General features: G+C 31.5%; 1 protein-coding gene across 7 annotated transcripts in view; it reads left to right on the top strand.

Moving 5' to 3' along the window:
• DPH6 (diphthamine biosynthesis 6) overlaps positions 1 to 27,518 on the top strand; it is a 505,514-nt gene that overhangs the window by 25,995 nt on the left and 452,001 nt on the right. Inside the window, exon 4 of one of the 7 annotated variants that reach the window (XM_074235054.1) lies at positions 8,597 to 10,442. The exons of the other annotated variants lie outside the window; for them this stretch is intronic. Within the exon in view, the coding sequence (XP_074091155.1) occupies positions 8,597 to 8,782 (186 nt within the window). The 3' untranslated portion in view covers positions 8,783 to 10,442. Of the gene's footprint in view, positions 1 to 8,596; positions 10,443 to 27,518 lie in introns of those variants that run through there. 7 annotated transcript variants of the gene reach the window in all.

Genomic DNA, 27,518 nt, shown 5'->3' with positions numbered 1-27,518 from the left:
TGTCACCTTTCCCAATGTCTTCTTCCTTACTCATGTTTTTTTAGCCATGGGAATGGAAAAACCTGTCATCATCTCAGTAATCTAGTAAATGATTGAGCTATACACCTTGATTCTTTTTCTATTGTTCTCTGCTCCACTGATATATATATATATATATATATATATATATATATATATATATATATATATACATACATACATATATATATGATATTTATAGAAAAATTAATAAATTTCATTTATTTTAGCTTCTTTCAAATAAAGGGTGAAAAGAGAAGGGGAAATTATACAAATCTTTAAAAGGATTAGAAAGATAAAAGGTAGATGTTAGGTTTAAACTGTGACTAAAGTCATTTTTTTGTGATTTGTGGATTTCAGTTATCTTTCTTATTAATATTGATATTCTAAAATCGACTATATTATCATTTATTATAGGCTTATCAAATATAAGGGGGAAAATACTTATTAAAGAAAATATCATGTTAAAATCATTGCTAAATTAATTGTACATGTTCTCCCTCCTAGGCAAGAGCTTAAAAATCGGCATAGGCATTACCATGACACATTCAGGATAGGGTGTCCTATCAAATTTGGCAGTAGTTAAATGAGCTATGATTGACTTTTTAGTTGCAGCATTATATCATAAACATGATGACTGGTCAAGCTTCCAAATTATTTTCAGTGTTTGCATTGTAAAAGCTTGCTTTGGGGATGAAGAAGGTAGGGATTTAATTCTATAATTCTGTTTACCTTTCATAACTTGGAAAAATGCCTTTGGGGACCTGATTTAGGGATCAGCAAACATGAAGAGTCTCTCATGGAAAGAAGTCACAGGACAGTTCCAGAATTTGGCACTGGGTCTCAGACTTGGCACTTGGGACCAGGCACTGAGCCCTATACAGATTGCTTCTGGCTCTCCTAAACTGCACAGCTTGTCTTCAGTCTTGGCGGTTCCCAAGATATTGGACATTAAACCTGGTCCCTTGGCACAAGAAATGCTTTTTTGGTATTGATCCTGGACACAGAACAGGAAGAGTTGGACAGCAGACCAATGTAATTTTCAATCCCAGGTGCAGCTTCATTGAGGTTGTGTCAGCTCTGGGTGTTTTAGATGTTAGAATGAAATATGTATGATGAAACAGATGATGTAAGTTCTGCCTGAAAATAAACTGCTGCTGGATCATATAAACCAATTATGTTAATTCTTAGATGTATCCAATACAATTATCCATACTTATCTGTGACTCTAAGTCTTTAGAGACTGGGCTCCCATATTCTCTTAAAACCCTATTCCTATCCACCTCTCTTTCCAAGTTGTGTACTCTCCCCTTGGTGTGAGCCTACATGTACCCATATATGGAGCCAATTTTACTACTTTTATTTCTGACATCTCTATTAATTTTCCAACTGATCTACTCAGAAGTAAATCCTTGGAGAGCCTTCCTTTTTTTACATATTGTAATAGTCTGGCCTCTACTTCCTATTCTCAGGTAAACTTGGACTCATTACATTTTTAAAATGGCAACATGACTGAACCTATTTCATCTCATTAGTTTATTGTCTCCTTTTATACAGACAATTTATTATACAAATAAATTATGTTTCTCCATATTTTCTTCCTATGGAATCTGTGTACTCTGTTGAATTTCTTCTTGCTAACTCAAAAATATGATTATTTTTTGTAAAACTCACTCTTCCCTAAAAGTATAACTTTCTAAATTGTGATTTGCAAGATTCCTAGATCTATCAGTCCAGTCCACCCATCGTTTGTTTTTTTTTTTCCTCCTATTTCTTGGCCTACATCTCTGTCTGTCTCATCTGGATGTGTTCTTGGAATTAAATAATGACTATCAGTAAGACTAACACATTTCAATTTATTTCCTAACCTGCATCCATTAATGTGGTGCTTGATCCTGGACAAATCACTTACCTTCTGTGTCTGGTTTTCCCTTCTTTTAAATTGGAGGCAAAAATATTCCCAGAGCTTAAAAAAATGCAAACTTATATATGAAGATTTTTCATCATGAAACGTTGGTTGGTGGGGATGAAGGACTTGAATACAGTGTCCAAAGCCTCCTTTCCCCATTTCTAATGCTGAGTATAGGGCACCATAAACTCTTATTGTGTAAGAGAAACCCATTCTGAATACTCTGCATTATATCCTCTTACATATTAAAAAGCTGAGTCTACATGGTCCTGGTCATTTTTCATGCCTTTTAAAATTTTGTATAAAATGTATTAGCATGAACCTTAAGCTTGCATCTTTTTATGACTTTGACCTCTACATTAAATTTAGATTTTTTTCTCTGTGTGAAAGGTGTTCTCATAAGGGAATATATTTCTTGACATAATGCTTACCTGAGTCTGTGGAAAAGAAAATTTAATAAATCAGAGAAATGTATTAGTTGACTTTTTTTAATATAGAAAACCAATGTTTCAGTCATTTAGATAATTTCCTTATTTAGTACCTTAAAATATTTAGAATGAGAAAGTATTTTCCATTGTTTGAAGTCTAGTTAAGAAAAGTTGAGTGTTAACTAACATTAATTAATTATACTTAAGACTGCTAGGTGGCATAATGGATACAGTGCTGGGCCTGGAATGGGAGAGGGGGCTCTTGGTTATCTCAAATATGACTTTTGATACGTATTAGCTGTGACCCTGGGCAAGTAACTTGCAAGACTGGGCAAGTATCAGTTGCTCCTCAGTAAAATGAGCAGGAGAAGGAAACAGCAAACCACTCCAATATCTTTGCCAAGAAATCTCACATGACTTAAAAACGACCGAAGAACAGATTACTTAGTTCCCAATGGTTTGGGATCTCAACTCTCCAGTTTTCTTAATCCTTACTCTCTGCCATGTACTCTGTGATCCAGTGATACTGTTCTCCTGACTGTTCCATACAAAAAGACTCCCTATGTCTCAGTTCCTGGCATTTTCTTTTCTTGTCCAGCATGCCTGGAATGTTCTTTTTCTTTATTTCTACCTGTTGGCTTCCCTGACTTCCTTTAAGTACAGCTAAAATCCCATCTACAGAAAGCCTTTTCTAACCCCTCTTAATTCTAGTGCCTTCTTTCTGTTCATTATTTCCTATTTGATTTACTTTAGGAGCAGATAGGTGACCCAGTGGATAGTACACCACATCTATAGTCAGGAAGACTTTGTCTTTGTGAGTTCAAATCTAACTTGAAAGACTTAATAGCTTTTTGATCTTGGACAAGCCATTTAATCTTGTTTGCCTCAGTATCTTCATCTATAAAATGAGCTGGAGGAGGAAATAACAAACCCCTCCAGTATCTTTGCCAAGAAAATCCCAAATGGGGTCCTGAAGAGTTGGACATGACTGAAAAACAACAGAACACATTTGTGTTATTTATAGCTTATTTGTATATAGTTGTTTGTTTATTGTCTCTCCCATTAGATTGTGAGCTTCTTCAATACAAGGACTGTCTTTGCCTCTTCCTATATCCCCAGTGCTTAGCACAATGCCTAGAACATTGTAGACAATAAATGACTATTGATTAATTGATTGAATAAAATATCCAATTGTATATTTTTAAATGATTCATGATTTTGCTATGCTAATATCTTTTCTTTAACTTAATATGCTAAATCAAATCTCACTCAGTTCAAGTTGACTTCAAATGAACCCTGTTCTAAATTATCTACTATATGGTTTAGAATTGAACATCTGGAATTTCATTAATAAATATATGTAATGTATGCACTTAACTCATGGTATGTGAGTATAAATAGAAACTGTCTTGAGTGCAGTTATGTCCCAACTGATCTTAGAAGGTAAGCAAAATGCATTATTATGAATATGCTTTGACATTGGTAGTAATAAATATGTTGAATTGAAATCCTTGTCACAATTTCATTTTAGAAATTAATCATTTGCCAATTAAGCAAGTTAGGAGATGGTGGGAATAGTTACTTCTAATATTCTTTTTGGAACTTTTAATCTAATCTGATCCCTTAGGCCATTAATTTTATTCCCCAGGACTTGGTTATTCTCACTGCAAAATGGGAGTAACACCTTTTCCTTTCTGAAATACACAGGAATTTTGTGACCAAATAAAATTGTTATGAGAAATAATTTAAATTTTCCTATAAAGAGTGTTTTTGAGGCAGCTAGGTGGTGCAGTAGATAGAGCACCAGCCCTGGAGTCAGGGGTACCTGAGTTCAAATGTGGCCTCAGACACTTAATAATTAATAGCTGTGTGGCCTTGGGCAAGCCACTTAACCCCATTTCCTTGCAAAAAAAAACACTAAAAAAAGGTGTTTTTTTCTTGGAGTCAAAGTGTTATGCCACTTATCTACCTTTTCCTTTCCTTTTTTCTACCCTATCTTCTAAAATAATGTAGTAAAGTTAAATATGTCATTTTTTTGGGTGCAAATGAAATTCCATTAGCATATTAATATTAAATGGTAGCTGCAAGTGGGCACTGAAATGAGTATAATCCCTCTTGGCTTTATTAGTAAGTTAATGCAGAGAAGAAAAGGAATGATAATAGTTCAAAATGTAAAAGAGGTTTAATGGAAGCAAATTTATATTATATATTGGGCTGAATTTATCCTTTTGCTTTTGTTGCCTATGATTTTTTTTTTGCCCTCCAGAGCCTTTCATTTAGTCTTTTTCAACCATTTAATTAAACCTTTCAGATATCTCTTGGAATGAACACTTTTAGTTCCCTTTTCCATGTGTGTAAACTGAGGTGTAGAGAGGTTTTAAAATAAAATAGTAGCCTGAGTTCAATCTAATAATAAAAGATTTAATTAACAAATTTCTAATTTCTATTGAGGCTACATGCAATTTTTTAAAAATGATTTTTAACTTCAATGATTCTTTACCTTTAAGCTATTCTTTCAAATCTATGATATGTTTTTATGAACTACATTGTGGATGGCCTCAAGCAAGAACTTCTTTAAGCAGGCAGATAGTAGATTTTTGAGTAGCTGGGTGATTAAAATTTGTTGAGAATAAGGGAGGAAAATGTTAAGTAACATTAAAAAATAGGATCTTTTAAAGTCAATGTACATTAAATGGATTGACTTTTATTGACTTCTATTCATTTTTAGACCTACAAATGAACAATTTATTCAAATCTTCCCTGTTACAGAATTCTTTGCTACCTATTTTAATCTCTGTTTGAACTATATATTGGGATTATTTCTAAAGCCCTTAATAATAGGACTTAGACGATTTTCTAATCTAGACCGAGATAAAATAGATTTTCACTCTCCTATCAGTGATTTAAATAGAATAGAAAGTAATGCATTTTAGAGTTAGCAAAGTCAGAGCTTTCATTAGGCTACATTTAAATCTTCCTATACTAAGAAGAACCTATCTATTTTAGAAAAGGAGATCCTGTAGCCACCATTCTCCCTTAGATTTCCTTCTAATACTCAACTCTGGCTATCAAGAATTTTTCCCTTATGCCTATAAATTCTTGTTCTCTTCATAGTGGATATTGGATCATTATCCTCCCTTTAAGAACTCCTGTAATAAACTTTTGAAATATATTATTAAATTATACCTTGATTGACTTTTTGACCTGGCTTTTTGAGTTTTATAAATTTGAGTTCTTTTAATTTTTTTTTTAACAATTTGGTGTTCTAACTTTTTTTTTTTTAACAATTTTGGTATTCTAACTTTTTGAACTGGATACAGTAAATGTCATATCTCCTGGTCTTGCTTCACTAATTACAACAGAGCACTTAGTACTTTATACTACTTTGTTTCTTTTCAAGATTTTACCACAAGGGAACCATTAAGGTTGGAATTGATTGTAACTGGGATTATTCAAAGAAGACACACTTTCAGTGCATCATAAGATCTAGAACTGGAAGAGTTATCTTTTATGTAGACTAGAGTAGATATCTTGCAAGAGTAGAAGACTTCCCAAGAATGCTAAAGAAAAACAAGAAGAGGCATAGGGAAAAGCAGGACCAGAGGAGAAGGAACGGATCATTTTTTTTTCCCCTTCATAGAGATATTAAATTTTCATATCATTAGGTGCCTGGCCTTAGAATATATATTGACTATTTCCCTGGGACAGAAAAATCACTCTCAAAACTAGTGGTTTTTAGATGGGTAGAGATGTAAGAATTTAGGAACAATGCTTAGGAGGTATCTATCCATCATTCTAAAATATTTACTTATCCTACTCTTCTCCTTTTCCAGCTCCTAATCTTTCTTGCTTTCTTGATAACTTATTGGCATGATTTTCAATTCTGCTAGTTTCAATTGAATAAACATTAAACAAGCATATAGTATGGGTATATCAGTCTTTTCAAAGGTCACAAAAGTAGAAAAAAAACAATCCCTACATTCAAGGAGTTTACAATCTATTGGAGAATATGGCATATAACTAAAAGAGTTCATTTAATATAATTTGAATAAGGAGAAGGAAAAAGAGAAGGAAAGACCAGAGAAGAATTGGAATTTGAATTGACTCTTCAAGAAGTATTCTAATGGGGTGGAGGCAAGGAAGGGGTGAGTTCTAAAAATAGGGTGGATAGGCTGCAAAAAGTCCAAGAATTGGTTGGTATAATGCTAAATTCTGAAAAAAGTGAGGTCAATATGCCTGCAATGAATTGTGCATAAAGTTGAGTCATATAAAATTATTTTAGAAAAATTAGGAATGGAGCCTTATTAAGAAAGGCTTTAAATGCCAGATAATAATTGGTTTTATTCCAGAGGCAAAAAGAAAGTTCTGGAAATTTCTGAGCAGGGAAAATATCTGAGTTGGTCAGAGCTGTACTTTAAAAGAGTATTTTTCACTGCTGTGTGGAAAGATGGGTTGGAGGAGAAAGTCTGGAAGCAATATCTACCTTTCTATATTGAAAGAAAATCTTAGGATCATAGATTTAAGGCTAGAAGGAAAGTTAGAGTTCAACTCCTACATTGTGTAGGTGAGAAAATTGAGATTCGTAGAGGTTTTCTTTTCTCCCCAAGGTTACATAGGTCGCAAATGAGGAAGCCAGGAATTCAAGGAAGTCATCTGACTCTGTCCAGCACTCATACTATCCCACAGTGCCTTTACATAAAGGGTTGGGGAGAAAAAAAATTTGCTTGAGCAATAGTTATATCTCTATAGGTATTATTTTTTTATCTCACAAAGAAAAATATAATAATAATATAAAGGTAAAATATGGTTAGATTGATTTACCCTCCCGTGGTTTTTTTAAAAAAACATTCAGTGATCTATATAGGTTGAATTAACACTACTGGAAAGAGGTAATAAAGAAGGTTAATGGGCAGATACTCTGGGTGCTAAATGTAACGTGACTTGGGAGAGGGGATAGGGGATAGGGAGAAATTGTCAGGAAGTCAAAACATTTTGCATATATTTATTGCTCAGAGCTTTGAGAATAGTTGTCTCAAATCTTTATAAGTTTTAAACTTCAACAACAAAAAGAAAAGGCATCATGAGTGATCTAAAATTACATTTTACTCTAGTTAGACCTGTTTCCCAGGTTAAGTCAGTATATTTGACTATTTTGTCAGTTTCATGGTTCTTTGAAAAGAGTCCCCAGATTGTATTGATTTTGTTGGCAGTTTTCCTTTTTCTATACATATATACTACCTTTCTCTAGAATGATATATTTAATTAAGTCCTTGATCCAAGATAATAGCATGAGGGACTTTTCTCTCATCCATAGTTATATTATCCTGTTTCAGCCAATCAAAATAACTAGTAGTAAAATGATTTTTTGTTTGTTTGTTTTGTTTCAATTAGGATTAGTTCTCTAACATTAAAGGAATCTTTTTTAATAGCATTGTTGATATTTCAGGGCTATTATGGAAGAATTGCATAACTGATGGAAAGAGAATAATTAAAAATAGCTTTATTGATAGGTGAAATCTTAGACATCTACAGAGAGAAATTTTTTTGAAGAGGTTCATTCTTATATATTAAGATATCATAAACTAATGCAAAACTAATTGTATCATTATTTTTGTATTCTTGGAATCTCCAAATACCTACTATTTCCTCCTTCAAAAATCATATTTCAGTTTTATCACATGAGAAATCGTAATTATTCCTAACTTCAGTGATTTCTATTGGGAGTTTTTTGCTATTTTCTTATGTTTAACAGGAAGCAAAAAATTCCCTTAAAATATATGAATGAGAGGTGAAAGTTGTAATAATTCTGTATTTTCAGAATATGGCAATATAGTTTTAATCTCTTGTTCTTTCCATTTTATAGGTTGAAGTTTAGCCTTTATTTAAAAATGAGCAGAATGGAGTGGAGTTGGGAAAAAGGAAACTTGATAATCAACAGGATGCTTGCTATTCCCTGGTCTTAGCTTTTGCTTTTCTCTGAAAACTACATCTCAGGCTGTCTCTTGGAGATGGCTTCTTACTCTGAGAAATATCTAATCTTTGTATAAATAAGAAGGCAGATCTATTTCTCTTCTTGTTAGGTGTGCAAAATGGTTTTCATTCACTTCTAGGTCTGTTGTGTTAATATTGAATAAGCAGAGACAGCCAGGCTGGTGGTGAAAGATGGTAAGCAAGCCTGAGGGCTTTTTCTGGTCAATCTTAAACCTCTGATTGCCAGGTTTTCCTAATTTCCCACTTCCAGGGCATCACTAGTGTGACCTTGCCTGCTGAATATGATGTTCTGAGTCTCCAAGATTCTCACATGCATTTGGAAGTGAGCAGCCAGGCAATTGTTTACAGGACGCCAAATGAACTGTGCACTCACAGCAAGTTTGATAAACACACATTTCCTCCTTTTATCAGTGAGATTGCAGAATGTGAAGTATGAGTTTCCAGTTTTACTTATTCCCCTCAACCCTTTTCCTGTTTAAAAATTGAGACATACTAATTGGATGCTGATCTGTCCCTGTTTTTGATTCCTCTTACGGTAGTTGATGGCTTATTCCAAAACTTACCTAGGCAAGGTTTGGCAAACCTTCAAAAAGAAACTTTCCATTTATTCAACTCAGAGGAGGTTCATCCCTATGAATTTAAAGTGAACACTAATTAGCAGTAATGACTGCTAATCACTTTGCTTTTTATACTCCTTTAGGAGCACTACTATTATCCAATGTAGTTAAGAAAAAAATGCTTGTATATGAATCAACAATGCTGCATTTCTTTTAGGAGCTATTGCTCATAATCAAGCTTTGAATAAATTAGAGTTAACTAAAATTGACTTTAATATGCCACATTTCTGTCTGCTTGGTAAACTAAAGTATCTGTTAAATATCTTGAATATTAAGAATCATCACCTTAGTTGGAGCATTCAACCTTGTAGTTTATGGGAAAAACTAAACCAAACCAGAACTTCATCCAGTTTTTTAAAAGTTAAGCTTACTTTGAGATTTCAGGAAAAGTACTTTTAAAGTCTTTATAGCCCTCAGACTACTGAATTTTGATATAACTGTAGATTTAAGAATGTGTTAGTAAGCTTTTGTTTCACTTTTCCAAATTAATGCTTTATAATTAACTTGTTAGTAGTTCCTAAAATATTTTTAAAATATAGATCATTTATATAAATACTAGTTTATAGGATTATATATTCAATGTTCATTAAAAAGGGTTTGTTTTTATTTGTATTATATTATCAATTCTTTATAAAAGCTTTCTATTTACTTCCATGCAACATACCTACAAATGAATTGCCTCAGGAGAAGACTAAGCAAAATTCATAAATTAATAATTTAAGGGAGTAATACAGAAATAGCATTTGGTTAAGTTAATAAGTTGAAGTTAGAGTTAGTATTAGCTACATTTTTCCATACTTTACTTTTGGCTTTTATTAGCTGAAAATAAGTTGTTAAACTGGTGCTTTTCTAATAAAGAAGAAATCTACATGCCATCTGAAACCCTCCCTCCTCTTCCCCCTTTATGATTTAAGAGCAGGTTGAGACATTATCGAGGAATGTTTAACACTTTCACAGCTCTGCACTCTGATTTTAGAGAAGGTGCTAAGCTCTTTGGAAGTTTGAGACTGACAAAACATGGAGTAGGCAGCTTCTCTAGTGAGCTTAGAGTCTTCCTTAGTTTTGTGGATGGTACCTGCATTAACAATGATTTATTTAACTTGTAGTGTGCTGGTGTGATTTATATTCTGAATTTATGTGATCTTTATAATTTTAACATCTTCTCTTTAATTGGCTATATGGTGGACTCTAGAGATATTGTATCAGTCTTTCTTGAGGAATTTCTCAGTCTAGTGCTTAACAAAAGAAAAAGAAAAAAAATTAGTACTCTGTACCCAACTACCAAGGTTAAATATATGTACTCTCAATTTTTTGCATTGGTTAGCTTTAATAACATAATGCCAAGAAAATTTCTTGTATTTGTTTAACAAGACATTGGAAAAATCAGAAACAAATATGAATGCTCCATATTTCTTAGGCTATACTTATTGGTTAGCTATTTGAAAATAATTTTGAACCTCATTTCAATTAGTGTTCTACTAAATAGAATAATAAAAGATGTATAAAGTGCTATATGTCTAAATATTCTATTTACAAATTTCTTACTCTAATTAAAAGAATAGGAAAAGTGTTTATAAAGTACTATATGTCTAAAGTATGTCAAAAATATTTTATGCTTTTAAGGAAATTTTAGATATATAGATTTTAAAATAGTGATACAATTGCCACATAGGACACATTTTGTTTCTCAGCCTATTGCAAAATATAATATGTCTATGGAAACATAGACAAATTTGCTTTTTCTCTTTTCATTAGATATTAGTACTAAATCCTCATCATTTTATTTACTTAAATCAACTTTTAGCAGTAAGGATTTCATTTTGATCAGGACTTTCTGTTGTGTTCTTATTTAAAGAAGAAGTTGATTGATTTGGAGCTGCCATTTTATCCAAGTGAGAAAAAAATAGAATTGGTCTTATAATTATAAGTGTGCGAAAGGAATGTATTTTTTGTGTTGATAGAATTATAGAGGAATTGCATAACTGACTACACTCATTTTCATATTGATTGTGAACAGGATCCTCATAATAGGTAGCTGTTTGCGATGGATAAGGAGTTGCTATGATTAGTTACCTCCATGAAAATACCACAAAGGGAAAATGCCAAGTATGTACTGTGTTCTCTGCTCTTCATAATTTGTCAGTGGCTTATGTAAAGTTTTTGCCTCATTGAAGTCCAGGCCATTTTGGAAACATTACATTTCAATGTTTTGCCTTCGTATTAGATGTAGTGGGTTTATATCCATTTAGTTATATTTCTAAAAATCTGTTTTGGACAGGTTTTGTGGTGGGTTTTTTTTTTTTTTAACTCCCATTGTAATGGTTCAAAGCTAATACAACAGTGCCCTCTATAGTCTGTTAGTAAACAGTAGATGAATTGTAGATCATTGGAATATTCAGGTAAGAAGCAGGATATTTATTTTTAGTCCCAACAAGAGGCCCCTTTTTCTTAAGGCGACATTCTGGTTTTTCAGTAGCAGCTTTACTTTAAACAAAGGGAACAAAAGACCTTTCTGAGCTGTAGTTTAGAAGTATTGGCTACCTCTTGTCATTACTCAATGGTGAATCTGAAGTTTATCACGTTCATCAGAGTAATTTGAGAGAGAAGGAATCTTCTGAGCTGTACAGTCTCTTCATAAAGTATCTTTTTGAAGTTGAGCTGCAATATAAGAGTATTTTTTTTTTAAAAATTAGCTCCTTTGTACTTGCTGCTTTTATTTAATTAGAGACTGAGTGGGCTGCCTAGAACTTAACTTTTACTTGTTCCTGAATTGGATAACCCAGGCTTTATAACATGACATTATTTAAATTCAAACCAAGGGAGTTACACAAAGACTAAAGTATTTGTCATTCATTAACATTGATTTTTCTCTAGATTCAAACTCATTTAAAATTTAGATTTCCTTTTTTGTGTACTTATTTGGTTATATATTGTGCTGATAACTGTCGTTTTTGATGTCAAGTAAAACTATATGGACAGTTATTAACATAATAGTATGTTAATATAAAGCATCATGTTTGGTTTTTATTAATAGTGGTAAAAATACCAGTTGATTTTCAAAAGATAGTTTTATTTAGATTAATAAAAGTAATTTGTTTCAAATTTAAATGACTTTATCTTATAGTTGAAGAATAATTATGTAAATGTAGAACATAGCTAATACACTTCTTTAAACTCAAAATATTAAATCTTTGTGGCAATTTTTTTTTAATGATTCAGCCATTGATGCTCATCTAACTCTGAAGGAGTTATACTGAACCTGAATGCCTGTCCATTGGTAAATTTGGAGGAAATAAGAAGGTAGAAATTTCAAACTTCATATCTCCACTGCCCCAAAACAACAACAATAAAAGATTTTTAATAGTCTGTGATTCTATCTCTGGTTCATTTGTGTTTGCACAACTATTGAAATATAATAATAGATAAAGATGAGTTTAGCAACATAGGCCTTTCCTGTCACAAGTGAGTTTATTTAAGAGAACACTCTATTGGACCTCAATTTACTCATCTGTAAAGTGAGGGCATTGGATCTCTAGTGTCACTCCTACCTTAGACATCATAGTAGATTTTAGTTGTATTATTTCTTTATTTCTGAGTGAAACATAGAATTTGTGATATCTTATATACAAAGACAATTTAATGAACAGCATATTATTGCTTATAGTAAGTGGAGCTAGTAATTGTTCCTGAATGTACCAGTTAAAACATGTAGCCTTCCCAGAAACTCATCAACTTATTTTTTAAGAAATCAAACAGAAATTGTTTTGGATAGCAGCTACAAATATTAATGGGAAAATAATGAAAAATGTCCAAAGCTGTCTTTAAAATGATTAAAAGCTGTTCTACTCCAGTATGATGGATTTAACAACAGCAACAAAAATCAGACATTTCAAATGATCTTTTGAAAATAATTATCTTGCCATTTTCACAAAGCAGTTTTGAATTGCATTTTCTTAACTTTACTGAAAGTATTCTGAAATCATGGTTGAAAAGTGGTAATGACTAATGTTGATCTTTCTACAAACTGTCAGCTTTGTTTCTTTCATCAAGTATTCTTTGTATTTCATTTCTTCCTCAGTAACTTTGACTGGTTAGTCCATAATATAGAGATAGTTTTAGTAGCTTTTTCGGGTACATAATCACTAATATTAACTTCATCCAGAGAACTAGTTAAATGGGTTCACCTTCCAATTCACACAAATAGAAATTTTAGAAAAAAAATTTATTGTAGTGAACAGGGATTTTTAGCTTTGTTTTCTATTTTTCAAAAAGTAAAATTCTTAATAAACTAAATATGACAGTTCTTTTTTTAAAATAAGGTCAAGTTGCAGTAGGAAACACATTTAAAATTAAATTCTGGCTTACAAGACAGACAAGATGCTGTCTACAAAAAAAATTGAATAAGGTATTTTTTTTCCATTGCAATGAAAGTACCAAATTAAGAATCCGCTTAATTAAAATAGTGATAAATGTAGATTACATTACTGGAGACAGTGAATTACAGCTGCTCTGTCTAGTGAGAGCCTGCATAATTTACCAAGACTGTACAAAGAAGTGACAGAGCAGCCACTGCACACTGTTACAGGAAATGTCCTGTTTATTCGACATACATTTCTTTTTTTAATTAAAATGTCAATGATCATTTTACAGAGGTTCTAAAAAAAAATCCATCTTTAGAGTCCTGATTGAGGTGGTTATTTGAAAGGAGATTATTACAGTTTTTGAATGAAACTTATCTTTGAAAAATAACACTAATGTTTTAGGTTATTTGGGGTCTTTTATTTAACTTTAAGATCTTATGTAGTTCTGCTTTTTAAATAGCAGTCCATTTTACTTGAGGAAAAGGGAAGTAAATCTTTGTGCTTTTCACTTTGATAACAGAAGCATAACATGGATGGAATATAAGCAGTTTTGCTTAAAGTTAAACATATAATGTACACTGTATATTGTCCTTTGTTTTTAATAATCACTATTAATGATATTTATTCATGAAAAAATATATGTGAAAAGACAAGAACACTGTGTGACTAGTAGTTGGTTCTCTTTTTTATGTTTTGGACCACTATCATAATGTTGCCCTTTAAGAATGATGAACTGTATAGGATACTTTCCCTTTGAGTAAAAGTTAATAGAGTGTTTTTCATGCAAACCCAACTATGAAATGGTTTTACTTATACAAGGTTTGTCTGTTACTTTGTTTTTCAAGATAGGTAGAACCTGAACCTTATTATAGTGTTCCAAGTGAATTTCCTAGAAAGCGTCCCTGCTGCTGCTTATTTTCTACTTAGACTTTTTAGTGTTGTTTCACATGGCAAGGGCTTTGGCATGGATAGGTATGACCTGAACAATTATACTTTTCAAGACTACTACTGAAACTTTGATTCACACAATAATGTGCCATTTTCATTTTGGGTGAAATGGTTCAACTTTTTCAAGACTTAGATAGCCCTCTTTAAATAAATGACCATTAGGTGACTACATGACTAAAAACTTCAACTTTTCTAATTTTTTAGAAATTGGACAATTTTTGTGAATGTTCTAGAAGAAAATATTACGATAGAAACTTCTAAAAAGTACTTCATATGTATACACACAGTCTAATTCCTGTTCTTTTAGTTTAAATAAAATTAGAAATATTAGAATTGTATATCCTATATACTTATCTTTCCTTATGAATCAATTAATTATCCATGTTGCTTGCAAATATTTTAAATGTACATAACAGGTTATGGGCATTGGTTTACAAATAGAAATTTTAAAGACATTAATTTCTTAAGATAGTTTTTGACATTCCTTCATTATCATTTTATATGGAAAAATTATTTATATTATAATTAATATGATCAATCAATAATATAGCATAAGAGAGTGATATAGCTTTATACTGAATAATTCTTTACATAAAACTATTGATATCTTTAAAAGGAGTCTTTTATTACTTGCTTTTATTTCAAATACTAATTTTTATTCTTTGTGGAATAAATGAAATCTATTGTAGTGTCAAAAGAAATGGACAGTTATGTAACAGAAAAATTGCCATGATATGATTAAGGTTTTGAAGTTAAACACAAGAAAAAAATTCAAAACTTTCATATGCCTTAAAAATTTTTTTCTCTCATTTCTCTCTCGAAATCTGAATAATACTTGCCCCTTCCTACTCTCCAGAGACTCTGTGAGTACAAATTAATTTAGCTTATAAAAGCATTTTCAATAGAGAGAAAAGTCCTACTACATATAAACTCAAGTTATTTGGCTTGAATTTCTTTCTTAAATTTTTTTCTGCATTGCTTATCGTTTATATTTTTCATGATTACTACTTTATTAATTGATGTCATATTTTCCCTGACTAGCCAGTGGATTCCTATACAAATGATATATGGGCTGATGGCTCATAGTCTCCTTTTTTGTGAACTTTATTGTAACTTAAAATGGTGATATCAGAAGTATAAGTGAAATTTGATATGCATTAAATGCTTCAGGCATAGATTTAATCCCCCTTTTTGATTTTATTTGCCCAGATACTTTTTAATATGATTCATATTTTGGTTGCATTTAATTTGTGCTATAAATTGCTTTTTAAAAAATATTAGCACAGCACCAATTGACATGAACTTTATTCTTACTTCCTCTCCTTTGCAGTTTCCCAGGATTTTATTACTTTTTATTTAAAATTTTGTTTTGTAACTTGGAAGAATTTGCATTTAATCTGAACAATTGCTAAATTTCTTCTGAGATTTAGAGCTACTCTACTTATGGGTAAGAAAAAAATATTGTGAATGTGGATTATTCCTTGCTCTTATGTCATTTTCCTTTCTAGTAAAATGCTTTACTGAAATAAACTATAGTTCATTCAGATTCAAGATTGATGGAGAATTTTAGGTCAACTTATCCTGAGATAAAAGTTCACCAGTCTAGTAGATTAAAAGAGCTACCATTCCCATTTTACACAGGTAGATTTTATAACTTCGATTTTAAATATTTCATCCTTAGTTGCTGTAAAGATTGACAGACAGAGACTTGCTTTTGCTGTTTATCTAATTCATTAAGTACCATGATGAATAAAATTATTTTCTTTACATTGACTTCCATGTGCTTTCTGTTTTAAATTTAAATATTGAAAGACTTTGCTTTTAGATATGGTTGACTTTTTCTTTTAAACTTCACATTTGTTTTGGGGATTTCTTCCTGAGGTTAAATGGCTTGTTTAATTGACTTTCTCAGTGAAATAAATAGTTCTGACTGAGAAACTTCATGTTATGTTGTTTCTTTTCATCTTACCATCCATCATATTGTTTTATATCAAATTCCTAATATAGTTTAGGTGAAGTCACATTGTTAAATTGTATAAAATATCAATTCCTTGAAAGCATTTTTGTTAGGCATTCTTGAAATGAATACATGATGTATTCAGTTCATTACAAATTTCTTTTTCATGGTTACTCATTGGGTATTTTTAAGTCACTACTGAGCACAAGACAGTGTTCAATTAACCTTCAGTTTTTGTTTTCTCTTTTCTATGTGTCTTGATTCATGAAAAAGAAGAGTATCGTATTTACTGCCTTAATTTTGTAAAATGAAAATCAGTCATTGAATCAGTACTATAGAATAAAATATGAATATGATATAAATTGATTATGTAGCATTTGCACATGAAATAATGTTTTAATGGGTTTATAGTTTAAAAATATGTTGTAGCTTCATTTGTTTTGCTTCATATAATTGAACTTTGCAATAGAAAAAGATGAATATTATTCAGCCTCTATCACTATAGTATGTTCATTTTTCTTGACTTACTGAAGCTATGTTGGGTTAAACTTTTTTTTTGTTTTTTTGGGGTATTCTTTTTTTTTTTTCAAGGCAATGGGGTTAAGTGGCTTGCCCAAGGCCACACAGCTAGGTAATTATTAAGTGTCTGAGGCCAGATTTGAACTCAGGTACTCCTGACTCCAGAGCCAGTGCTCTATCCACTGCACCACCTAGCTGCTCCTGGTTAAACTTTTTTAAAGAGGAATATTTCTTTATAGAGAACTTGGTAAAATGATATTAAAATTTATATTATTTAAGATAACTAAGCACCCATGGTTGTAATGAGAATCAAATAATATGTGTAAATCTTAGCACAGTGCCTGGTATAATACTAGGTGCTTAATAAATGCTTTTTTCCTTCCTATTCCAAGATTCCAAAACAAAAAACAGTCATATTAATGAGTTTCTTTAGCCTGGTCTCTCCAGGAACTGTACAATTCAGTCAGGCTTCTTTACTACCATTTTTTTTTTTTTTGTTTTTTTGTTACAGGACATTCCATCTCTTATCTTGTGCCTTTGCATTTGCCATTTCCTGTGCCTGAAATCCACTTTCTGTTCATATCTACCTCTAAGAGATTCTGTTTTCTTTCTAGAATCTGTCCAAATGCCAACTTTTATAAGACACTTTTTAAATTTATTTGGGTGTGAATTCCCTCCCTTCCTATACTGTCCTGGTGATTTTTTTGCATAATATTTTGTATTATTGTATAATATGCATTTATTTTCAGACTCCCTCATAAGAATATAAACTTCTTGACAGCCGGAACTATTTTCACTTCTGTCTTTTTATCCCTTACCTTTCTTCATTATTTTTTTCTCCCTAAATTTTGAATCTTAGTTCAAAGTATTTCAACTTTTTTCAACTTGATTTTGCTTTTAAAATTTCAGGTGCTTGATGACTTATTGCCAGATTAATAGCATCTGAGGATATCCTTAAGCCTAGGTTAGGAACTTTTTACCAGTACCAATGCTTATTTTGGTGACTACAGAAATGCCTAATAAATGCTTACTGGCTGTTTGACTGACTAGATTTTACAGAGAGTCCTTTGCTTTTGGGACCAGAACAAGAAGATAGACATAGTAACATCTCAGAGACATATAGTAGAAGACCTGGATTCATTTTCAGTACTTGAGATCAGAAATCAGTGTCATAGATCAAGAATTATCACATTGAACTGTAATACTAGGACAATTTTACTCATTTATGGATTATCATAGAAATTATAGGATCATAAATTTAGAACTGGAAGGGGAACCTCAGATGTTATCTGTTTTAGCATTCTCATTTTACAGTGGATGAGGAAAGTGTGCCCGATTTGTCCAAATTCATAGGGCCAGAGCTGGGTTTTAAACCCTGGCCTTCTGATTCCCACACTAGCTATCACTCATTCATTTGTACCATGTTGTTGAGTTATATCCTATTGTCACCTTCATGAATAACTACTAAATTCACTTACCTTTGGGGGGAATAATCATGGTGCATTCCATTCTTAATTTGAATTAACCAGGAAGTACCTCTTGCTCTAAGTATCTTTCATTTTTTTTAAAGTAATTCCTTATTTCTTTCTCTTATATGACACATTTTATATGTTTATCCCATGCTGCCTTGGTGGTCCTTTGTTAGAAGTTTGTAAAATCATAACATCACTACCAAGTTGACTGGTTTGTACATGTGGGATGACTACTGCCTCTCCAGGCTCTTAATTACTTCCCTTTGGGGCTAACTTGTCATTCTTTCAATAAAGTTCTTTTCAGCTTTTCACCTGTGAGCATTCTATCTCTCTCTCTCTCTCTCTCTCTCTCTGACTTTTTTTTATTCCTCTTCCTTTCTCACTATCTGTCTGCCCGCCTCTCCCCTACCATCCTTACTACCACTCAAACTCCAAAATCTTCAAATATCAAAAACTATTGTACTATGTTTAAGACATCAAGATCATAGGTAATACATCTAATCTAACAACTAAAACTAAAGTATGCATCCTTAGGAATGCTCTTCTTTTTAGCCTTGCTATATGAGTAAGATTATATAAAGTAGTCCTTTTTTCTTAATTGTATTCATTTGCTTTTTTCTTTCATTTTTGGAACTATGGTCTTCTGTAGTTTTTTCATCTGTAAATTGGGGATAATAGCACTTCAAAGGGTCATTGTGAAGACTAGTTGAAGTATATTTTAAGAAAGATCTATGCAAACTTTAAAATAATATATAAATACTATTATCATTTACAAGTACAAATTATTTGTTCATTTTTATGGTTTAGATGAGTAAAAATGATCTGGCTAGATAATACAATATTGTCAGTATAACTCTTTGAAAGTCAGCTATTTTCTCAAATTGAATTTGAGTTTGAGGCCTAATTCTACCAGGAATTCTGAAAGGAATTATTTTTAAAACTTGCATCCTTAAAAACCTAATATTCTGAACAAAGAAATTATGATGTCCTGTAACTATCACTTCTCATATTAAGTTCTTCCTTAAAATCCCCTAGATTCAATTTGCTACTTAGTGACTGAAGGCTAGTTGTATTTGGCTATACATAGTTGAAAAAAAAGTCCCATTTTACTAAAAAAATTTTCATATATTGTCATTTTTCTATTGATAAAGATTTTCATGGAGAGAGAACAAGTTTACTGCAAAGTAGTGTTATTATTCTCTTTTCTCTTTGACTAAATTATAAGATTATTGGCAATTTTCTTGAAATTATTTATTTAAAATGAAGCAAGTTATTCTCAGTATGTATAAGAATTAGTATTCTTAGCACAATGATCACAGTCATTTCTACAGAGAAGTGAAAGAGCCCAGTGATCACAAGCAGACACAGCTTCTGCTAATCAAGAGTTGTAGCAGAAAGTCACATCATCAGTAGAAGTGGTGATTCAGGAGGGACATCCTAATGATAGCTCCTGAAGGATAGTCCCAAATTTGTGGGTCAAACCTGATCCATATCCTAAAAAACATGTGACTTGAAGGCAGATAGTTGGAAGATATTAGATTTACATTGAGGAATAATGATCAAATTACTTAATGTGGTTTGTCACTGAGAGGGTGAAAGCCACATATTCTCTTGCAGACTCAGGCCAGTAGAGAAAGTAATAAACTCTTTCTCTTGCCAAGGAGTAGCATGCTTTCAAAATTAATTTTGTCTAGTCTGATGTGATATTAAGTTATATAAACTAGCATAGTTTGCATTTTGAAAAATCTTTGAGAGTAATATTAAAGAGCTATGTAGAGAATTCTGGCTGTTGGCAGTTCTACATGTTTGTACTTTTAAAGAATATGGATTATACTTCCTTAAATCTGTATACATTGATAAAGCTTATGCATTTTTCCACAATACAGAACTATTTTCCCTGATGATATGTCTCTAAACTGTATAAGCATTATCCTGCTGTTTTATTGTTTTATAATGTAAAAGTAAATGCAAGTATTAAGAAATGTGCAATGCTGTCAGACTCCTTAAGGATTTAAGAAAATTGCCCTAACTATTGAAACACTGAAAATAATCTTTCAGGTCACAAAGAACAATTGCTGTAATATTGCCTAGTGTTTGAGACTATTTTTTTTTCCTCAGGCTGTGATAGTGATTTGAACCAGAACTGAAGAAACTTGGATTTTGTTTGATTTTTAGCAAATACACAGTTATATTAAAAGAACATGTAAAGTACTGTGACTGTGATATGAAGAGGATAGATACAAGGGTCATTATTAGTTCTATTCAGAATAAAACTGTAGAATTGTGAAAATTATATGACTTAATTGTGAGTCTAATGCACATACAGTATATTCGGGTCATGTAAATGTAAAAAAGGTCCCACTGCAAGCCCTTTATGAAAAACAAAATCACAACATATTATCACAGAATCTCTTTAAAAACTTCGGAGGTAGTATTTTGGATTTTTAAAATGTAAAAAGCTAGATATTCCTTATGGTTTTAGTCTTTTGTCCTTTCTGTTTTAAAATATTTCCATTTAAATGCAGATTTTGATTTTCCATCTGGGACTAGGTAGAAACCATTCTATTACACTACTAAAAGAATAATCCACTTTAACACAACATTTCTCCCTAAAGGGATGGTCTTTTCTAGTCATAAGGTATTATTTTTCTCAGAATGATATTAACATTCATGATGTAGTGATTTTATCTTGATTTGAAAGATGTTTTGTTCTGGCAGTAAAAGGGATTAGGGGAATGTCTGTTGTATCCTGTTGCTAAAAAAAAATAGCCTTACCTTGCTGAAGATTAGATATTAGTAATTTTCAGAGTGTTATTTAGAGGGGAGAAAAGTATGATTTATATTTTTATAATATAAAAAATACTTTAAGCCTAGTGAAATGGAAATTGCAGAATACATTAAATTGAATCTCTAAACATTGACTTGAACAAATGTATTTTGCTGAGTAGAACAAGTAACATGTTTGAAAATTTCTGAACATGTTAATTTTTTTGGTTATGCCAGTAAAAGAAATTCTTCAGGCACATAGGAAAAGCATTACATGCCAGCAACCCTTCAGTTTATAGATTTATTGATCTTATATATTTAAATTTATTAAAACTTTAAGATAAAGAGGCTTTAAATTAATTAAATGGAATGTCTCAGGCAAGAGGAGGGACCCTGTGAAGGCCTCTTTGCTGTTTGTTGGGCAAAGTCTTTCCAAGCAGAATGTAGCCATCCACAGCTCAAAGCTCACTGGGACACTGTGTCAGTCGCCAGCATCATGCCCCTAGGCACTCTGTCATTCAACCAGCAGATTAATTAACCGGGGGCTTCACAATCTTACCACAGAGTCTCATGTTTTCACAGTCAGCCCTTTCTTATGGCAGAAAATAAAAGAAAGGGTTTTTAAACCATAGACAATCAAAAAGTTTTTTTCCTTTAAAAAAAATCTGTGTAAAAAAAGCACTATTTTTCTGGAAGTAATTACATATACTTTTTCCATGATTGAGTAATTCTGATTAAATGAAAACTTTTTAATAAAACTGTGCATAATATTTTCAACCCTCAAAGAGAGGCTTACTTTATTATTAGTGTACATCCTTAAAATGCCTAATTAATGATTAATTAAGTTACACTGAGTAGTGTATGCTTAATTATGATGCAAAAGTGGCAAATTAATTTAGGTAGTCCCAAATCGTGTCTTATTAGAGGATATATATTTTTAGCAAAATTCAGTTTTTATTTTATTTTTATATTATAAAAGTAAATTTTATTAATATTTTCAGTGGTGTTTTAACAGAAGTATTATTTTAGTATTATTATTATTCTATCATTCCTATGGTTATTCACATATCCTGTTTAATTTTTAAATAAAAGTTATGCTCAAAGTTTTATTAGTTTTCAATCAAGCCAATATTTTTAATGATTGAAAATTTAGATTTCTAGATCTGTTATAATTTATAATAAATTTCATTTGCTCTGAGATTATTTCAATACTAACACTTCATAAATACTTTTATTTTGTAGGAGTCTATGAAAACTTAGTCATGATAAGAATTTTTATTCTTATTTTTGTACTGTAATTTGTTTTGATTTGTTTCTGGCATATTCTCAGTTTATTTTTAGACAATCTTAATGCTTTCAGATTATATTAAATATTACAAATTATGGATAAAAGAAGAATGAAGCCTTTTCCCAATAATTTGGGTTTTGGCTTATATGCATAGGATAACATGTACTTTGTGGCTTCTATATCTTAAAAACAGGAAGAGACGTGGTAGGTAAATAGTGGGGGAGAATGGGAAGAATGGCCATTAGTTTTTATGTCTTCTTAGAGCCAATTTCCTTTTTTTTTTTGAAACTGTCAGTTTTTTTGTGTTCTCTTAGAAAATTTATTTTGTTGTTATAAATAAAAGAAAAATCATTATTAAACAGATATTGCTTTTAATTCAATGTATGATTACCCTTTGCCACAGGTACTTTTAGGGGCTTTTATAAAAAATAAAATTCATTAAAAATTCAATTAAAAATCTTTTGTTAATAACTGCTTGAGTGACTGTCTTGTAATTGACTCATTACAATAAAAAAAGCAACTGTTTAAAAATCTTGACAATGAGATACAGTGCAAAGTGAACTCTTTATAGTACACCCTATGCATGCAGGTAAAGCACAAAAATCATGTTATTCAGGGACTTTAGAACAACTTTCTCATTTATACAAATGCTAGAAGCTCATGGCATGTCATAATATGTGCTAGAGAAATAGACTCTTTTTATTTGTATCTTCAATTGAAGATATAAGATTATAATTGGAGAATAACATGGATAGTATTCTATTTAGATTCTTTCAGTTAGACTTCTCTTTGTTTTAATTCTTCAAAAATCTTTTCAGTTGACTTAAATTACAAAGTTGTAATCAGGAAATCTCTATTTCTCTTGGGGCTAAACTAACAAAGACAATATTGTCATACAAGCTATCATTATTACCTGGATTGCTTCTTGATAGTAAAGGAGGGAGTGTAAACAGTTCTTTCTCAATAACTGGATTTTAAATTTGGATCTGGAGACTTTTATTAGTAACCTGGTAGTTTATTTATAATTTGGCATTTTGGTATTCTTCTTCTTCTTCTTCTTCTTCTTCTTCGTCTTATTATTATTATCATTATTATTATTGTTGTTGTTGTTGTTGTTGTTTTATTTCGTTAAGGTATGAGTTGGGGAGGGGAAGGGCATTTAATTCCAAATCTCAGATATGAGTTTAGAAAATGTTAAGTACATTCTTTCCCCTCCCTCCCTTCCTCTATCCCTCTCTCTGAGGCTAGAGATGTCAACTTGCATGAGCATTTTTCTTTAATGAAAGTTTTATTTCTTTAGCTTGCTATGCTTTGACAAATCATAGTTCAACAATTAACTTTGTGATGGCAGTTGGTTTCTTTGAAGAATCAAACAATGCTGACAGCTGTGGAATATGAGTGGCTGTTAAATATTTGGTTAATATTGCCAGCATGGAAGGAAAAATTTCTTATGTTAAGTAGCTTGAAGGGCCTCTTTAATGACCTTTCCAAAATGTTTTTCCTGCTTGAGGCTAGAAAAATAGCAGTAAAGATTACAAAGTCTGAAGACTTCTATTTTTGTTTAGTCTATAGCAGAAGTATTAATATTGCTTTTGTGTAGAATTATAGATTTAGGAGTGATATTTCATTGTGTTGTGTTGAGTTTTGACTTGAGAAGAAATAACTGGATTATTTTTATCACTCAACTTTTGACTTATATTTTTGTGCAAAATCTTAAGTATACTCAGGACTATGATTACTGAATTGGTCAAGATCACTTATATTATTAAATGTAATATAAGATTTTTTGGGAAACTAGGTAAAACCACTGAAAATATTTTACTATTTCTAATGATATAAAATAAATTTGATTAACACTATTATAGTTTAAAAGACAATGCTGGGGGCAGCTAGGTGGTGCAGTGGATAGAGCACCGGCCCTGGAGTCAGGAGTACCTGAGTTCAAATCCGACCTCAGACACTTAATAATTACCTGTGTGGCCTTGGGCAAGCCACTTAACCCCATTGCCTTGCAAAAAAAAAAAAAAAAGAGAGAGAATGCTGATAATTTTTATCATTGGCCTGTTTTTACTCAAGTTGTTTTTCATTTCTCTCACCATCTATCCTAAGCTTTTGTATCTTGCCAAAATTAATCAATAATCAAGTTTGATTCAAATCTTGAAAAACCTCTAAAGGATGCTCTTATTGAGAATATAGTGGAAACCACTTATTGAATGTATTTTTACATCTCCTGCCACATGAAAAAATTAAATTGATGTATCCATATCTAATCTGATCAAAATAAAAGGGGATAAAATTAAATTAACAAAATAAAATTAACAAAGTAGAAATCACAATTGAGAAGAAATAAAAGACATGACCAGAACCTACTAAGTTGCCACCAAACCTACTATTTGCTATGAAAACTTAAAATTTAAAAGAAATACAAGAATACTATAAAAAATAAAATATCCAGATGAACACAATATAAAATTCTGATCTTAATCATCATAATCTTAGAAAGTAAAATTGGATAAAATATAAAGTTTCATAAAAGAAAAAAGTTATAGCCAGACAGATTTGCAGGTAACTTCTATTAAATGTTCAAAGAGCAAGTGATATGTGTGTTGCTCAAATTCTCAAAAATTGGGAAACATTCCACCAAAATTCTTTTATGAGGCATATGTAATCCTGATGCATAAACTAAGGAAAAATAAAGCAAAGAAAGTGAAAACTACAGACCAATGTCATTAATAAATATCGAAGCAAAATTAAATAAATTATGAGAAAATAGACTATAGAAATATGAAAAAATTATCACCAAGTCTGAGTTATACTGGAGAAGCTAGAATGATTGAACAGTAGCAAATAATATAATCAAATTAAAAAATGACCCCCCCAAAAAAACTTTTGGGCATCAAAAACCATAAAACCGTTTAAAAGAATAGTGTTCATTCAAGCTTTTAAGCACACACACATACACACAAAACCACTCCTTAATGTTTGGACACAAAGGCTGTTTTTTAAAATGACAAAAATCTGTCCCAAACTAGCATTATTTTAGTAGAGAAATACAGACTTTTCTATAGCTATAACAGTAAAGCTAGAGTGAATTTCTTCTCCACTATGACAACTGACTAGAGAAAGAAATGAAAGGTATAAACATTTTCAGAAAGGAAGTGATTTTTTTGGCTTTTTACTGAAAGCCACTTTTACTTAGGGAATCTCAGAAAGTCAGTAAATGAACTATTGAGTTTATTTGAGACTATTAATAAGTTCTGTAAAGTAGCGGACTACCAAAAAATTATTAAAAATTCTTTAGGAATAGAAGTCCCATTCAAAATAAGTAAAAAAATTGATTTGTGGGAATTAGTATATTTAGTCAATAAATATTTCTTAAGCACTTATTATGGGTCAGGCATTGTACTAAACACTGGAGTACAAATAAAAAAAAATAAAGACAATTTCTGCCTGTAAGAAATTTATAATCTAACAGAAGAAGACAGTTTTAAAGGGAGCCGAAAAGCAGAGGTAGACCTAGAAAGATGGTACCTAAGTAACAAAAATGGGGGGAAACTAGACCAAGGAATGAAGCTGATGAGAAATGAAGAGTTGACTGACCTAGGAATCCAACAAGATAACAACAAAGTATACTTCAAAAGAAATAAAGACAAATAATTGAAGGATTATTCATTGTGCATGATCGGACTGTTGAAACTAAAAATTTATGGTCCCTAAATCATCATGGATTTAGTACTATACCAAAAAAAATTTTAAATAGCAAAATTCATTTAGAGCATTATATTTCCAAGTGAAATCATAACATATATTACTATGGGAATACCTGGGGTTTTTGTTTGTTTTGTTATTTAGAACTACTGAGAGGTTGACTTGTCCAGAGTCATGCAGCCTGTATATGTTGTAGGTGGAAATTGAATTCAGCTTCTGTCATAGTGCTCTAAGAGAAAAAAAAAAATATACGCTAAAAAGTGATAAAAAATATCCGTGCCCTTTGACCCAGAGATCCCACTTGTTAGGCATATACTCCCACTGAGACAAAAATGGAAAACAATCATAGCCAACAAAACATTCATAGGAACACATTTTGTGACAGTTAAAAAAACCCACAAAAAATAGAATTAAAGTAGGAGCCTATTGATTGGTGACTGGCTAAACAATTTGTGACTGAATAGAATGAATTACTGTAAGAAATTATGAAAAGAGCTCTGAGAAATAGAAGAATTATGTGATAAGAGAATAAAGCAAACAGAACTGGAAAAACTATATACACAAGAGAGAATAAATGGAAAGAATTATAAAAAGAAACTCAATGTATGACCAAAAAACCCCCAAGAAGAGCATAGAAAATCTGCTAATGTAGAATATAGATTATTGTCCGTTTGGTCAGATGGTTTTGATGTGCTGAGTTGACTTTGTTGAACTTTTTGAAAATCTTTGAGCTTGAATATCTTATTGGTCAAAGATAGGGTTAAAATATATTCAGAAATCCTAAAGATACATTTTTAGAACAATTTTATTTATTTTGAATTTTATAATTTTCCCCTAATCTTGCTTCCCCCCCCCCCCCCCACAGAAGGCAGTCTATTAGTCTTTACATTGTTTCCATGGTACATATTGATGTAAGTTGAATGTGATGAGAGAGAAATCATATACTTAAGGAAGAAAAATAAAGTATAAGAGATAGCAAAATTACATAAGATAATGTGTTTTTTTCTAAATTAAAGATAATAGTCTTGTCTTTGTTCAAACTCCACAATTCTTTCTCTGGATATAGATGGTATTCTCCATTGTAGATAGCCCAAATTTGTCCCTGGTTGTTGTACTGATGGAATGAGCAATTCCACCAAGATTGATCATCACCTCCATGTTGCTTTTAGGGTGACAGGTGTTTTTCTGGTTCTGCTCATCTTGCTCAGCATCCGTTCATGCAAATCCTTCCAGGCTTCCCTGAATTCCCATTCCTCCTGTTTTTGGTTTTGTTTTTTTTTTTTTTAGGATTTTGCCAGGCGAATGGGGTTAAGTGGCTTTCAAGGCCACACAGCTAGGTAATGATTAAGTGTCTGAGGCTAGATTTGAACTCAGGCACTCCTGACTACAGGGCCAGTGCTGTATCCATTGTGCCACCTAGCCCCCCCCCCCCTCCTGGTTTCTAATAGAACAATAGTGTTTCATGACATACATATACCAGAGTTTGTTAAGCCTTTCCCCAATTTAAGGACATTTACTTAATTTCCAATTCTTTGC

The sequence above is a fragment of the Macrotis lagotis genome, chromosome 4 (assembly GCF_037893015.1).
Source record: "Macrotis lagotis isolate mMagLag1 chromosome 4, bilby.v1.9.chrom.fasta, whole genome shotgun sequence".
NCBI classification, from domain to species: domain Eukaryota; kingdom Metazoa; phylum Chordata; class Mammalia; order Peramelemorphia; family Peramelidae; genus Macrotis; species Macrotis lagotis.
Note: the sequence above shows the minus strand (reverse complement) of the source record. Positions and strands in the feature narration are given on the sequence as shown.